Below are 13894 nucleotides of genomic sequence, written 5' to 3'. Positions count from 1 at the left end.
TTGTTTCTATAGATTGTAAATTTCTGTTCTGTATCACTCTTGGGGCCTTTTTACTTTTATAGAACCCCCCCAATATCTCTTGTAGGGCTGGTTTCATGGTTANCTTTAGGTTCAAGATGAGTCTCTTGTAGACAGCAAATGGATGGGTCATGTCTTTTTATCTGCAACCCTGTGGCATTTTATGGGAGCATTTAGGCCATTCACATTGAGAGTGATTATTGAGAGATATGATTTTAATGATGTCATGTTGCCTGAGATGTCTTTGTTTCTATAGATTGTAAATTTCTGTTCTGTATCACTCTTGGGGCCTTTTTACTTTTATAGAACCCCCCCAATATCTCTTGTAGGGCTGGTTTCATGGTTACGAATTTGGTCAGAGTCTGGCGATCCTGGAAGGTCCTTATCTCTCCATCAATTCTGAATGACAGCCTTGCTGGATCAAGGATCCTTGGCTGCATGTTCTTCTCAGATAGAGCTTTGAAAATACCCTGCCAACCCTTCGTAACCTGCCAGGTCTCTGTAGACAGGTCTGACGTTATTCTGATATCTTTCCCTCTGCACATAACGATTTTCTTCCCCCTGGCTGCTTTCAACACTGTATCCTTGGATCTAATATTTGCGAATTGCACTATGACGTGACATGGTGTAGGTCTGTTGTCATTCACCTTGGGAGGGGTCCTCTCTGCCTCTTGGACACGAATGCTTGTTTCCTTTGCCAGATTAGGGAAGTTCTCAGCTACAATTTGTTCAAATATCTCTTCTAAACCTCCCTCTTTCTCCACCCCCTTGGGGATGCTGATGAATCTGACATTGGAACGTTTCATTGAGTCAGTAATCTCCCATAATCTACATTCTTGATATTGGATTTTTTTGAGCCAAGTTTCCGTTTTAACTTTCTCTTCTACCATCCCATCCTCCAATTCACTAATTCGTTCTTCTGCCTCATTTACCCTGGCTGTCAGAGTGTCTAGTGTAGACTGCAACTGATTCATAGCATTTTTAATTTCTGCCAGATTCGCTCTCATTTCTGCCCTTAGAGATTCTGTATTCTCGTTAATATTTTTTTCAAGCCTACACATCATCTTGACCATTGTTACTCTGAACTCCATTTCTGACAATTTGGTTTTAGCCATATCCATCAGTTCTGTGGCAGAAGCCACAGACTCATTATCTTTTCTTTGCTGGGGGGCATATCTCCTCCTTGCCATTCTGATGAGGAAAGGTTGCAGGGATGCCCAGAGCCCACATTATTGACCAGGACCCAGGCAGTGTGCACTTGTTTCATAGGGACCTTAGGGATGTGGGCTTCTTGATTTTTCAGCCTGCCTTCTGGGGGAGGGGCCTGCCACACTGATACTCAGGTAACCCTATTTGGGTAGAGTCGCCCTGTTCTCTCTTGGGGGGGATGGGGATGGGCACAATATGAACTGGTGTTTCCAGGCTTTTGTTCTCTGGCAGCTTTCCCTGGCGGTTTGCTGTGCCTCTTCTGAGAGTCAGAGCAGCAGTGGCCGTATCTCATCCTCTGTCAGAACAGAGAGATCGCAGTCCTCTCTACACTGAGCTCTCTTGGCCACTTTAACTCTGTTTGTGTCGCTGCTGCTAAAAGCCCTGCAGCGTCCCGGGTTCTGCGCCCCACACCCGGCGTCCCAGCCCTCACTTCCAGGGCCAGAGCGTCTCTGTCCTTTGTGCTTCTAACACCGCCAGCGCCCCCGGTTCCCACCCACGCTCCCAAGCTCCCGGTTTCAGTCTAGTTCAACTGTGCACTCCGAAGCTCCGGCCCTCAGTCTGGTTGCATGCGCTCCCGGCTCCCGGTCTCAGTCTGCTTTCTTGTGGGTGCCGGTCCGCAGTCCGCCCGCTCCTCCATGCAGGTGGCTACCGCTTCCCGGCACCCGAACGCGGCGGCTCCCTCCCCCTTCCGTTTATCTTCCAATATCTGTGCGCGGATTCACAGCTCCCCGTTTTGTACAATACTCAGCACTGGAGATGTTCATTTGTAGAGATCCGGATGTATCTTCCTGTGTCTCAGGCTGATTCCGTGGATGTTCAGGATGGCCTGGTACCTATCCAGCTCCACTTAGGAGACCAGATGAAAAAGGGGTCCCCTACTCCTCTGCCATCTTTTCTCCCCCTCCTAGGCTATTTTCATCTGTAAGTCCCTCAAGCTCTGCTGCTTTCCTTGCTGCCTCTGGAGGTGCTGGGTGGGTCCTGTTGGATCCGCAGATTTTTCCCAGCAAAAGCTGCTCGCCCAGAGCTCTCTGCTCTGGCACAGCGTCTTGCCTCTTAGTTTTGTTGACTGTTTCGTTGGCTGTGCAGAAGCTTTTCGTCTTGATGAAGTCCCACAAGTTCATTTTTTCTTTTGTTTCTCTTGCCTTTGGAGACGTGTCATGAAAAAATTTGCCGTGGCCGATGCCAAAGAGGTTGCAGCCTATGTTCTCCTCTAGGATTTTGATGGATTCCTGTCTCACATCGAGGTCTTTCATCCATTTGGAGTTTATCTTTGTGTATGGTGTGAGAGAGTGGTCAAGTTTCATTCTTTGGCATATAGCTGTCCAATTGGATTGTTCACTTTGAAGTTTCTTCTCCTTCATGAGGGTTTTTTATTGGGGGCAATCTTCCTCCATTGAGATGGAGGGAATTGCTTCCTGAGTTTGTGCAGGACTCTTAAGGACTTAACTTTCCTCTGGGATTAGGTTGTGTTGCAGTATTTCTAATTTATTGAGCCCTCATTTGGCCATAGAGCAAAGTCCAGTGCTTTTCAGGATGTTCCTTGTTTTGGTGGGGAGGTTTTTGTGTTGAGGGGTTGAGAGTCCTTCAATTTTTTCTCTCTTTTTTTTTTTTTTTAACTGACCCTAAAACTTCATTTTCCTTTTCCCTTAAAAGTCCAGTTTCCAGTGGGGGCTTCTCCCTTTTTCTCCTCCTCTGGCAGACATGCATTTTGCAGAGTGTCACTTTAAATCGTGCCTTTAAATCCTGTGTACTTGGAAGTTCCTTTCCTGTAGTTCATACTCTGATCTGCCTGGACACTTTTTTCAGCACTCCCAGGTTCAGGGGGCATTTAGTCTTTGTGGCGGTGGTGTCAGATCCACCTTAAACCCCTTCACTAGCTTCCTTTCTCTACCTGGATCTGCCTTTGTCTGCTCCAAAACTTGTAGCGAGGTGGGGCAGAAGTGGGAAAGTGCACACATTAGGATTTGGTGATTTTTCTCATTTTACTTAATTTTAAAGATTTGAGATTGAAATTTAAAGATTGTCTGCAAGTTATACTAAGTGTGGTTTTATGTAGAATTCACTTTTCCTTTCTTGTTTCCTATTGCTTGTGAAGGAAATAGGAGGAGGTAGGTAGCTAAGCAGCTGCCTTAAAGTCTCTATAAGTTATTAAACATGCAGTTTTAAAAGCTCAGGGAGAACTTTACAGTCTGTGGCTGTCTCCTATAAATGCTTTGGAGGAAACGGAGAGCCAATATGAAAGGAACCTAGCACCTACTCAGAGCTCTGGGGCTGCGTTAATGAAATTCAGTTGTGACCATTGGTGTATTTTCTCTGCTTATAATCTTTTGGTAGACATCTGTGGTTTTGATCTGATACCCCCATTTCCCCTTTCTTCTAGAAACTTCAGAGATTTCCTTTCAGGAACTGTTCTGTTTCAGATGGACACATCTCACCTCTAGACCTAGCCAATTAGTACATAATCTGTCTTTGACATTACAGTGATTGATTGAGGGTCGGCATGTCATCAGCCCATCCAGTGAGACTCAATCCTGGATTTATTAGAGCTTTAGGAAATCTCTGCTGGGGTTAGTAAGCAGAAAATCTTCCAGTCTGTTCTAGTCTTCTATATTTTGTACATTGTTTCTGGCCACTTACATAACGGCTTGTATTAGCAAATGATTAGAGTCCCTATTGCCTAAAGTTCTCCACCCTGGACTTCACGTGATGATGTGGAGCTGTGTGAACCTGAAGTCACCTTGCTCAGTGAAATGAGACTGATCAGGGATGAGAGCCCAGAGTAAATGTCCTCAAGGAGATGCCAAATACCATAATAGTGACGTTTCTTAGGTATTTTGCTCTTCTTTCAAATAGTGTCCTAAGGTGGACCCAATAGCTGAAGTAAGAGCCTTGTCTCCTTTTTGTTAATGGCCTCACATCTAAACTAGGGAATTTTATAAGACAAAACATTGAAATGTGAAACTATTTTAGAAAACCAGTAATCTGTAGCTAGATGTTTTTGGGAGAGTCTTAGATGTGTAAATGAGCTCTGGCTGTCTGTATAAAACAACTGACCCCTGAGATAAAAATGAGGCCAAAAGATCTTGTTAAGAACTGGAAGCCTGTCAGTAAAGAGACTGGGCGAAACTGCAAGCAAAAACGTCATTGGGCTAATAGAAGCTGAAGGACAACCATCTGAAATCTAATGATGCCACTCAGGGAGATGAGCCCGCAATTCTTTGTCTTTCCTCTAAACTCCTGACAGCACTTGATACAAGTGTTAGTTAACTCATCCTAACTCTGGAACATCAGATCCTTCAGGCCGAAATTTTAAAAGTCTAAAAAGCAGGGTGCCTAGGTGGCTTAGTTGGTTAAGCATCTGACTCTTGATTTCAGATCAAGTCATGATCTCAGGGTTGTGAGATTGAGCCCCACGTAGGGCCCTGCACTGGGCATGGAGCCTGGCTTAAGAGTTTCCTCTCCTTCTCCCTCTGCCCCTGCCCCCGCCCCCAACAAAAAAGTTGCCTAAAAAGAAAAGCCAAATGACTTACAGTGTGAGTGGTTTTGTCTTTTTTTTTTTTTTTAAGATTTTATTTATTTGACAGAGAGACAGCCAGCGAGAGGGAACACAAGCAGGGGGAGTGGGAGAGGAAGAAGCAGGCTCCCAATGGAGGAGCCTGATGTGGGGCTCGATCCCAGGACTCCGGGATCATGCCCTGAGCTGAAGGCAGATGCTTAGCGACTGAGCCACCCAGGTGCCCTGAGAGCGGTTTTGTCTTAATATAAAAATGACTTTATGACAAAAGATGGTAATAAAAGATGAATTTGAAAATGCGTAGTAATTATAGAAGTTTGAGAGGAAATGATCATTATTTGCTTTGGTTTACTAAAACCACTCTAAAAAATGAGAACTTACAGCAATTTTGAGTCCTCTCCTGAGTCTTAACCTATATCTGATACTTTGGGATCACTGCTCAGAATCCAGATTGATTCTTCCTAGATTTTCATAAATCTTTTTGTACTAACAGGAAAAGGTGAGTGGGTGTTAAAACAGCAGACATAGTACCATTGCCTATCCCTTAATTCAGTAGCCACAGCTTAGTCTCCTTGCTTCAGAACTATAGTTGTCAAAAAAATTAGTCAAAACATCTTCAGATCTTGTATTTAGAATCCCCTTTAAGTCTGATGTTACCACATGGGTAAGTCTATTGCTAAAGCAAACCACCCATCATTTTTCTACTACTTAATACTATTTTCATTTCTTTTTCCTATTATCCATTGTTGTAATATTCTTTGAACATATAGCTACAGTAACTGTTTTAATGTCTCTGTCACTCCTAACATCTTTGTTAGTTCTGGGTCAAATTTGCTTCTTCATATACCTGATAATTTTGGATACCACAAATTGTGATTTTTTTTTTTTTAACCTTGATGGGTACCATATATTTTTGTATTCCTCTAAATATTCCTGTGCTCTGTTTTGGAATGCAGTTACTTGGAAATGGGTCATTTGGGGTCTTGCCCTTTTACGATACATTAGGAGCAGAGCAGTGTTTACTGTAGGGTTAACTAGTCTATACATCTGAGACCGATACTCTTTTACAGTGTCCTGTAAATTATGAGGTTTCTGATTCTGGCTGGCGCGAACTGGTACTGTGTGTGGCGCTCTAAACTTGGACCCTTTTGGATGATTCTTTCTCCAGCTTTGAGGGGTTTCTTCCCGTGCATGTGCTGACCAGTACCCAGCTGAATCCTCAGAGGAACTTCGGGACCTCTCTGAAGTTCTCCCTCCGTGCAGCTCTCTCCTCTCTGGGCCTGGGTCCTGGACTCCAGTCGTCCTTGTCTCCCTGGGCTCCAGCTCCTTAACTCAGGGCGCCCACCTTGATTTGCCCCCCTGGCCATGTAGCATGAACGCTCTGAAGGCTGTAAGCTGGGGCAATAGCAGGGTTCACCTCATTTGGTCCCTCTCTCTCAAGGATCATTTTTCCTTGTCACATGATATCTGGCGTCTTAAACACCATTTTGACTTTTTGTTTGGTTTTTGGTTGTTTCCAATGGATGTAGAGGCCCACCGTGGAAGCTAGTGTCTACAATAGACACTTACAAAGGTACTACAGAAACACTTCAGCAAATGTAGCACTCTAAATAGGCTAACTATAAGCTTTACTAGAAATGATCACCGACCTAACTCTAGAATTCACTTCTCCTAAGCTATTGTTTAGTATAGCCAACCTAAAAATGATAAAAAGTTATGTTACACTGACTTTATCAATGATACTCTTTAAGGACAATATACACAAGTGAAGAAAAATGTCTTTGCTCTGGATGAGGGAGATAAACAGATTCTTGGCCAGTAACAGTCAATGTCATGACAACGCTCAGGAAGGGTGGATTTACAACCCATTAAGGTTGATCATCTCTCCCGTGCAGTAAACTGGGATCTTTTTTCCTACAAAGAATTCAGCACTAAGGTCAACTGAATTCTGTGGAGCTCTTGGTTAGACTATTTCAAGATTGACTCCTTGGCCCCCTCAACTGACTATATCTTATGAAGAGTCCACAGGGAGAGATTCTGTGGAAGTTAGACACCTTGAGGCGGCTTCCTGGCCTGCCAATCAGTGAGCCCTCACCTCTGAAGTCCAACAACAGGAATGGATGCACTCCAATAAATTTGCCCTTGAATGCCAATGAACAGTCTCACCCCCATTTACTACACTTCTACAGATGGCATCAAGCCTTATAAGCCTCTGAAAGTCTTGAAATCCTTGAACTCCATGCCTCCCAAAGCCCTATACAGGATCAGCAGTCTGCTTTGCTCAGGCAGGACTCTGACCAACACAGCTCTCCCTTACCAGCCTGAGCGTTAAACTCAGCTTTGTCTTTTTATGGCAGTGGTGGGCTCTTCAACCTCTGAGCGTCTTATTTTTGGTATTCTCTCCAATTTCACAATTGCTCACTTGATTTAGGTCCTGATAGTATCAGTAGCTGCCATGGCTTGAGCATCAATTAAGCTAGGTATTATGGTAATCCCGACTTAATGTATATAATCTACCACCCAGTATCTGAAATACAAAATCTGAATTTATTGCTTACTATAGTAAGGAAGAGCTACATTGCTCAGGCATAGTTTCCTGGAGCACAGCAGACTGCTATACAGAATAATTTGGTTGTCCAGGGAAGCTGTAAATACAATCTCTTATATAAGAATAGATACAGGGGTGCCTGCCTGGCTCAGTTGGTAGAGCGTGTGACTCTTGACCTTGGGGTGGTGAGTTCACGCCCCACACTGGGGGTAGAACTTGATAAAATACAGAAGAGAGATATCCTTACTAAAGATGTGCTGGTAACTACCTAGCATAAAAGGGTATACGTTTGTATGTGGAAAAGTTTCACCATTTTCCAGGGGATTCCAGTTCCAGGGATTATCTACTAGATGTTAGGATATTTTGTTTCAGTGAAATGCCCTAGTCTATCATTTGGTTGCCATATCATCTAGTACCTCAGTGCTTTTTGATAAAATGTACTCAGAAAAATAGCCAAGCATTATGCAACAGCATCTCCTATCATACAATAAATTAATATAAATTTATTGGGTGGAAAATGGGGAAAAGGACAAAAAAGATGGGGTGGTTCTGTACCGATATCAGCAAGTTCATAAAACGATAAACTCAAGTCCAAAACCTTCAGCCACATCAAAGACTTCATGTTCTGATGACTGTGGAAAAGGCCAGCGCTGGTTGCGGCGCTCAGGCACTCACGGCGGTGCAGCCCTGAATGAAGACGCGCCTCTGTCAAGGACATCACTTTCTCTCTAGTTCAGAATGACACTTCTTGGGCACAAGTTTAAGATTCTGTTTATTCTCCCATCGATGTAGAGCAGACTGGCTGGATGCCGCATCGTGCCTGTTACCCTGGTCCTGTTGGCAAGAAAACAGACCTAACGCTGTTCAAAACTACCTGCAGTGCTGAGGACCCACTTTGTCTTTATGAATATTGTCTATTCCTCCAGGTGAGTGGTTTTACTCTAGACGGATTGGGAGACATGCAACTTTTAAGGAAGAAATTTAATTCACTTGTTTTCCTGGCAGTTTAAAGAAATCTAAAGATTAGTGGGGAGAGCAGCTGGATGAAGAGAGAACTTCTGCAATGAGAAGTCTGAGAGGCAGAAGGCAGCCCTGTCTAAACCCCCTACCTCTTCCAGCCACCTATCTTCTCGGGGAAGCCTCTGCAGCCGGTTTTTCGTCAGCTCAAGTTGGAGGCCATCAAACCTGCACTTAAACCAGCGATGAGCTTCTTCCAGGTTAGCTGTTATCTGAACATGTAAGAGTTATCAGTTAAAATCACAACAAAGAAAGTTATGTTTTTTGTATATTAGTTCCAGAGACCTTTTTACCCAGATGTTTAAAGACCCAAATTCTGAATGCAAGGTCCTTGCAACCTATTTGCATAACATACGTCCTACAGATGGGAGTGATTTGTGAATGCAGAGCTGAATGCAGGCACGCCTGCTGCTTTCATGCATTTATTAGTATTTCCTGGATGTGATCGGAAAGTAAGAGGACCCAGGAGGAAAATAAGAATGAAAAGGACAAGATGGCACTGCGAACGACTATGGTAGTTCAAACCATAGCTTGAATTTTTGAGTTCTGTTAAGACTAAATAGTCTCCAGAGTCCCTACACTAGATCTTTCTTTTGGGCTTTATGAAAGTAACTGAATTAGTAAAAGACTGGACTAGCTTAGTGTAAATTGCATTCTCTTTATCTCCTTTATCATCAAAATATTTTAGACTATAGCTCCTAAGCACGAACTTCCAAATTACCTTTGTTAGACTTCTAGTAGTCTGCCTTTGAAGATGATCTGGAATCAGTATTTGTTTATTTGACAAGTATTTACTGAGTGCCTATACGTGCCTGGCACTTGTGTATGTGTGGGATACTTCAGTATTTTAAGGCAAAGCTGACAGGTTTTTAGGTTATATAAAGGTTGCTTCAAAATAGCTCCAGAACATATCCTCTAAAATAAAAAATGACTGTGTTCCCCATGTGATTATTTGTTTCATGGACAGCATTCTCGTTTGTGGAAAGCTGCAAAGCTCAAGCACGTTCCAGGCTGTCTGTATGTCCTAATGCCAGGGATATTCTCACACCCCCTCCCCCAAACCCAACCCCACCTTTCTCCGGCACTCTTTACCAGGGGTGAAGGGAAAGATGCTTGAAAGGACCCTGTACATCAGGTCTCCTCTTGAATGGTGAATGAGAAGGAAGGTACTACTTATTGAAACTTACTGTTCTGTCATGCTGTTAGATGACTCAGAGGAAGTCTTACTATCCTCACTTTTCTAGATATGGTAACTGATGAGTTAAAGTAAATGTAACTTCCTCAAGGGCACAGCAAGTGTCTCAGCTGGCATTCAAACTCATGTGTGTCAGAGTCCATTTTCCTTTTAATATACCATTCTGATAGTCCTATTGTCCTGTCATTTAATGGCTATAAAAAGGACAAATTGTGACCAACTGATGAGATCATCACCGTGATACCTTAAGAATCTGTTTTCTTATCTGGAAAATGAGGAGTGGTTGTGTCAGACAATGATTTCAAAGATCCTTTCCAGCTCTAAGAAATGTTTGATTTTAAATACCTTCAAAAAGATCAATTTAAGATTAGAGAAAGCAGAGTCACAAATTAAAAGAGCCTTTGAGGGGTGCCTTGCTGGCTCAGTCAGAAAAGCAAGCAAGTCTTAATCTCAGGGTTGTGAGTTTGAGCCCCATGTTGGGTGGAGAGATTACTTAAAAAAAACAAAACTAAAAAATAGGGCCTAGTTTACATTTCTAGTGAACAGAGAGTTCATTTTTATTAGTGATGTCAAGCAGTAATGCATTAAAATCTACACACATGCTGGTCTTCCCTTCTTATATTTAGGGGTAGAGACTTGGACTTGGTTTAGTCAGTAGTATTTCAGCATTCTCTTATCAGGATGCAGAATGTCAATCTAAAAATTATTCTTCATAGTAGACATTAGACGTAGTTAAGTTACTGGTTCTTGCCTGTTACACTCCTAACAACTATGTTAAGGAAGGATTTTAACTGGACTTGTCTAAGTCTTTATGTCCATGGCTTACCTGTTCTGATTCCACACTGGCTTCTTTCAGTTTATGCTCTGTTGCCTCTTTACATTTCTTTAGATGTCTGATAGTTTCTTCCAATTCCTGAAAATGTGACAGAAAGGTTTTTTACAAACTCCCAATGTACCATATGGAACAAAAAGCTTCCATATCGTAATAAATGGGCAACCAAATTATGAAAGTATGACGGGATTATACTTTCTAACTTCAGGTGCTACCAAAATACAAGATAAAAACTGTTACTCTCAGTGGTATATACATAATGCATTGATCACAGATTTTGATTTTATGTATTCTCCTGAGGCAGAAGTGATTAACATCTCTTTCCAGAACTGAAGGAATACTTTTTCACAGGAGACAACGTCTGCTGAAAGGCGAGAGCTTGATCTCTGGAAGTCCCTTCTCAGTGATAGAATGTTATGCTTTTCAGAAGGCAGGGTGTAGCTGTGAGTCCTATCACAGCGGCAGGTGTATCTGAGCTTCAGGAAAGAACCAAAGGGTATGGTTCCTGAAAGACTATGAAATTCAAGTCAGAAGTCTAGGAACCAGTATTTTGCATATGGGAGCTTCAGCTGTTAAGAATGAATATTTTATACATTGAAAATTGAGAATATGTGCCATATTCAAAGCTACAGATTTCTTCCTCTTGCAGGTTTATGTTTCTTCTACAGAATCCAGAAAATCTAGGTGCTCTGATGCTGGGTTTCAGTACACATCATTCACTGCTCTTCTCTGAGAAGACCCCGCGGAAGCCTCTCACCTGGCACCGGCTCTCCAGTTCCTGCCTTACTTTCCGCTCCGCCTCAAGTCGCAGCTCTTGCTGTTTGTTCCTCGCTGATGTCTCATACTGGCTCTTGGCCAACAGCTGCATCTCCTTCTGTAGGTTAGTCATTTCAGATACGAACTTCTGGATACTCAGTGACTGGTGGGGCACAAAGAGGGAAGCAGTTGGTGAACCTGTCCGCCTCTGAGATTTTATGTGAATGGTGAACATGGAGTTTGTGAAAATCATCTACCTGTTCATAATTTTTTTTCTGATATTGATCCTTAATTAGCTCCATTTGCCTCAGTTCTGTTTCTATTTGCTGAAAGTAATGTGGAAATAACATAGAAAGATGATCAGTGGAAAAACTGGCTTGCTCTTTTTGCCTATAGGATGACAGAAAGAATCCCATATGAGACCCACAATTCTCAGCTCCTGCTGGCCCTCCGTCCCTTCTGGCCCACTGACCCTGAAAGAGCAAATCCTGTGGAATCACTGTGAAAGAGGCAGGTGGGGAGCCAGAAGGTGACATGGCAGCTAATGAGAAACCACACCTCTACACAGCGGTATCTCTGCTGGAAAAAGAGATAGTAACCACCTCCCTCCCCCTTCAGGCAATGTGCCCATGGCCCAGGTGTAGCTGTAACTCCCAGAGAACACAGGCGTGGTTAGGACTCTGGAACCATCTTCAATGAACCCCACCACCTGCCTGGATCCTCATCAGATATAAAGGAAGTGAGGGGAGACTTAGCGTTTCTCATACAACCTTCATCCTCTCTACATTCTGAGTATTATTCGCCTTAGTCGACAAGTGGAGCTTAATTTGGGCCTTTTGATTCTTTATTTTCTCCTTGCTACTGTTCAGGATCTTCTCCAGCTCTGTCAGTTTCTGCCGCAGCTCTCGGTTGGTCCGGGTTACCTCCACTGATCTGAAGTTGGCTTCATCAAGGGCTTTCCTCAGCTGTGGAACACAAGGGGAAAATTCGATCATTTTAACCTTCCATTCAGTAAAAGAAGCTTATGATTAGTACTGTCCCCGTATTTAGTTCTCTTCGGACCTTTCTTTTAAAGAGGAGGGTAAGCGAGGCAATTATAATGTCTCGTTAAGAATTGTGGAGCAAGGGGCGCCTGGGTGGCACAGCGGTTGAGCGTCTGCCTTCGGCTCAGGGCGTGATCCCGGCGTTATGGGATCGAGTCCCACATCAGGCCTCTTCTGCTATGAGCCTGCTTCTTCCTCTCCCACTCCCCCTGCTTGTGTTCCCTCTCTCGCTGGCTGTCTCTATCTCTGTCGAATAAATAAATAAAATCTTTAAAAAAAAAAAAATTGTGGAGCAAAACTCTAAAGTGGTTTTCATCTTTTGTTTTTCATAATTTTTAACACTAAATACAATCTTCTAGAATAGATGAACAATGTAAATAGATGTTCATCATTTGCTTTTAAAGAGCTTGACTTTGGAGTCCAACCTAAGTTCAAATCTCAGCTGCAGCACTTATCAGCCAAGTAATTTTGAGTAATTAATTTTCCTAAGCCTCAGGTTCACCAATGGCAAAGTATGCAAATGACCTATCTCCTAGGATTCCTAGTTAAATAAGATAAAGTAGAAAAAGAAGGGAGAGCCTGGCACACTTGCACAGCTTTAAGCTTTTCTCCTCTTTTCTGTTGCTTGTGACCTCATGTCTGGAGAACTGAAAATTAGAAGGTAATTTATATAAATACTTGCCCGTTACTACCATTACATAGATTTTTTTATAATACTGCTTTCAGTTTTTAAAGATTTTAATAAACTTGTCTAGTGGAAAAGTGGCATAGAGATTACCGTTAAAAACGACAATAGCCCTGAATGGAGTCCCTTATGCTAAGCCCTACATCACCAAACTGAGACTGAATTACAGTTTTGGCATTCCCAGCAATGAACTCTTAAACGAGTCTGTCGGGAATTGCATGATCAGTACTAGCTCGGCCATCTGCCTGATCCTGCCATCCCGACGGTAAGAAACTGTGCAATAACGGTAAGAAACTGTCAAGTTACTGGCTAGTACAACTTGTTCCTTCCCCCTTCTGCCAATAAAAAGCCTTCATTTTGTACAGCTCCTTGGAAAGCTCTGCTAGATTGGATAAAGCACAATTTGAATCAGTCTTTGTTCAAATAAACTCTGAAAAGATAAACTGAAGCATATTAAATATTTAACAGTTCTGGCGTCAGAAGAGAAAAAGGAAGGAGAGCACTGGTCCCCAGGAGCAATGAGCAACCAGGTATAAGTACCCACTGAGTTCCTGCTTCCTCGATGCCCCTAGAGGTCACAGTAAGTCCCTCTTAGATCCTAGCTCTGCAGCTTTTGTGTTAGCAGCTGTCAAACTTTGAGCCTTTCTTTTTCTGGACTGGGTCCAGAGTTGGAGTGGGTCCAGTGTGAGGCCTCAGGTGAATAAAACTTTAAGGCTTATTATTTTGAATTACAGTGGCTACCATGGAGAACTTTTGACCTAAATAAGCTTATCCATGTATGAGGTACTCTAGAGAAGCAAAGCCAAGCACTTATAAAGGGTAGAAGGAAAATTATTTTTCACCCTCTCTGGTTTCTGGTGACTAGAATGAGACCTGCTGGAAACCCCCCACTTGCCCAGAGCCTACAGATAGGATCTGGAAAACTAGCAGAATCTAGCAAAGGGTGACAATTCTCACCAAAGTCCGCTCTCTCAGATGTCTATCTGTGGTGTCTGGTTGAGAGAGGAAAAGTAAAATTTCACATTGTCCCTTCTAATTCAGACTGTCAGGCAAAAGGTGTAAGAATCAGATCTTTGA

At 42.8% G+C, this 13894-nt stretch overlaps 1 protein-coding gene and 1 long non-coding RNA gene across 8 annotated transcripts in view; one reads left to right on the top strand and one right to left on the bottom strand.

Moving 5' to 3' along the window:
- LOC117801115 overlaps nucleotides 1-11116 on the top strand; it is a 28248-nt gene extending 17132 nt beyond the window's left edge. For both annotated transcript variants that reach the window (XR_004623548.1, XR_004623547.1), the window contains 3 exons: nucleotides 8082-8215; nucleotides 8295-8506; nucleotides 10983-11116. This is a non-coding gene — a long non-coding RNA (uncharacterized LOC117801115). The remainder of the gene's footprint in view (nucleotides 1-8081; nucleotides 8216-8294; nucleotides 8507-10982) is intronic.
- Nucleotides 7765-13894, bottom strand: part of CCDC150 (coiled-coil domain containing 150) — a 75085-nt gene continuing 68955 nt past the window's right edge. For 5 of the 6 annotated variants that reach the window (XM_011225957.3, XM_034654886.1, XM_019800494.2 and 2 more), the window contains 6 exons: nucleotides 11860-12054; nucleotides 11347-11415; nucleotides 11091-11252; nucleotides 10328-10414; nucleotides 8399-8518; nucleotides 7765-8123 (listed from right to left, as the gene is read on the bottom strand). In XM_011225957.3, the coding sequence (XP_011224259.1) occupies nucleotides 8007-8123; nucleotides 8399-8518; nucleotides 10328-10414; nucleotides 11091-11252; nucleotides 11347-11415; nucleotides 11860-12054 (750 nt within the window). In that variant the 3' untranslated portion in view covers nucleotides 7765-8006. Of the gene's footprint in view, nucleotides 8124-8398; nucleotides 8519-10327; nucleotides 10415-11090; nucleotides 11253-11346; nucleotides 11480-11859; nucleotides 12055-13894 lie in introns of those variants that run through there. The other variant, XM_034654887.1, reaches the window with a different exon arrangement.

Source organism: Ailuropoda melanoleuca, chromosome 2 (genome assembly GCF_002007445.2).
Source record: "Ailuropoda melanoleuca isolate Jingjing chromosome 2, ASM200744v2, whole genome shotgun sequence".
In the NCBI taxonomy this organism is placed as follows: Eukaryota; Metazoa; Chordata; class Mammalia; order Carnivora; family Ursidae; genus Ailuropoda; species Ailuropoda melanoleuca.
The sequence above is the reverse complement of the archived record's forward strand: the minus strand, read 5'-3'. Positions and strand labels throughout refer to the sequence as shown.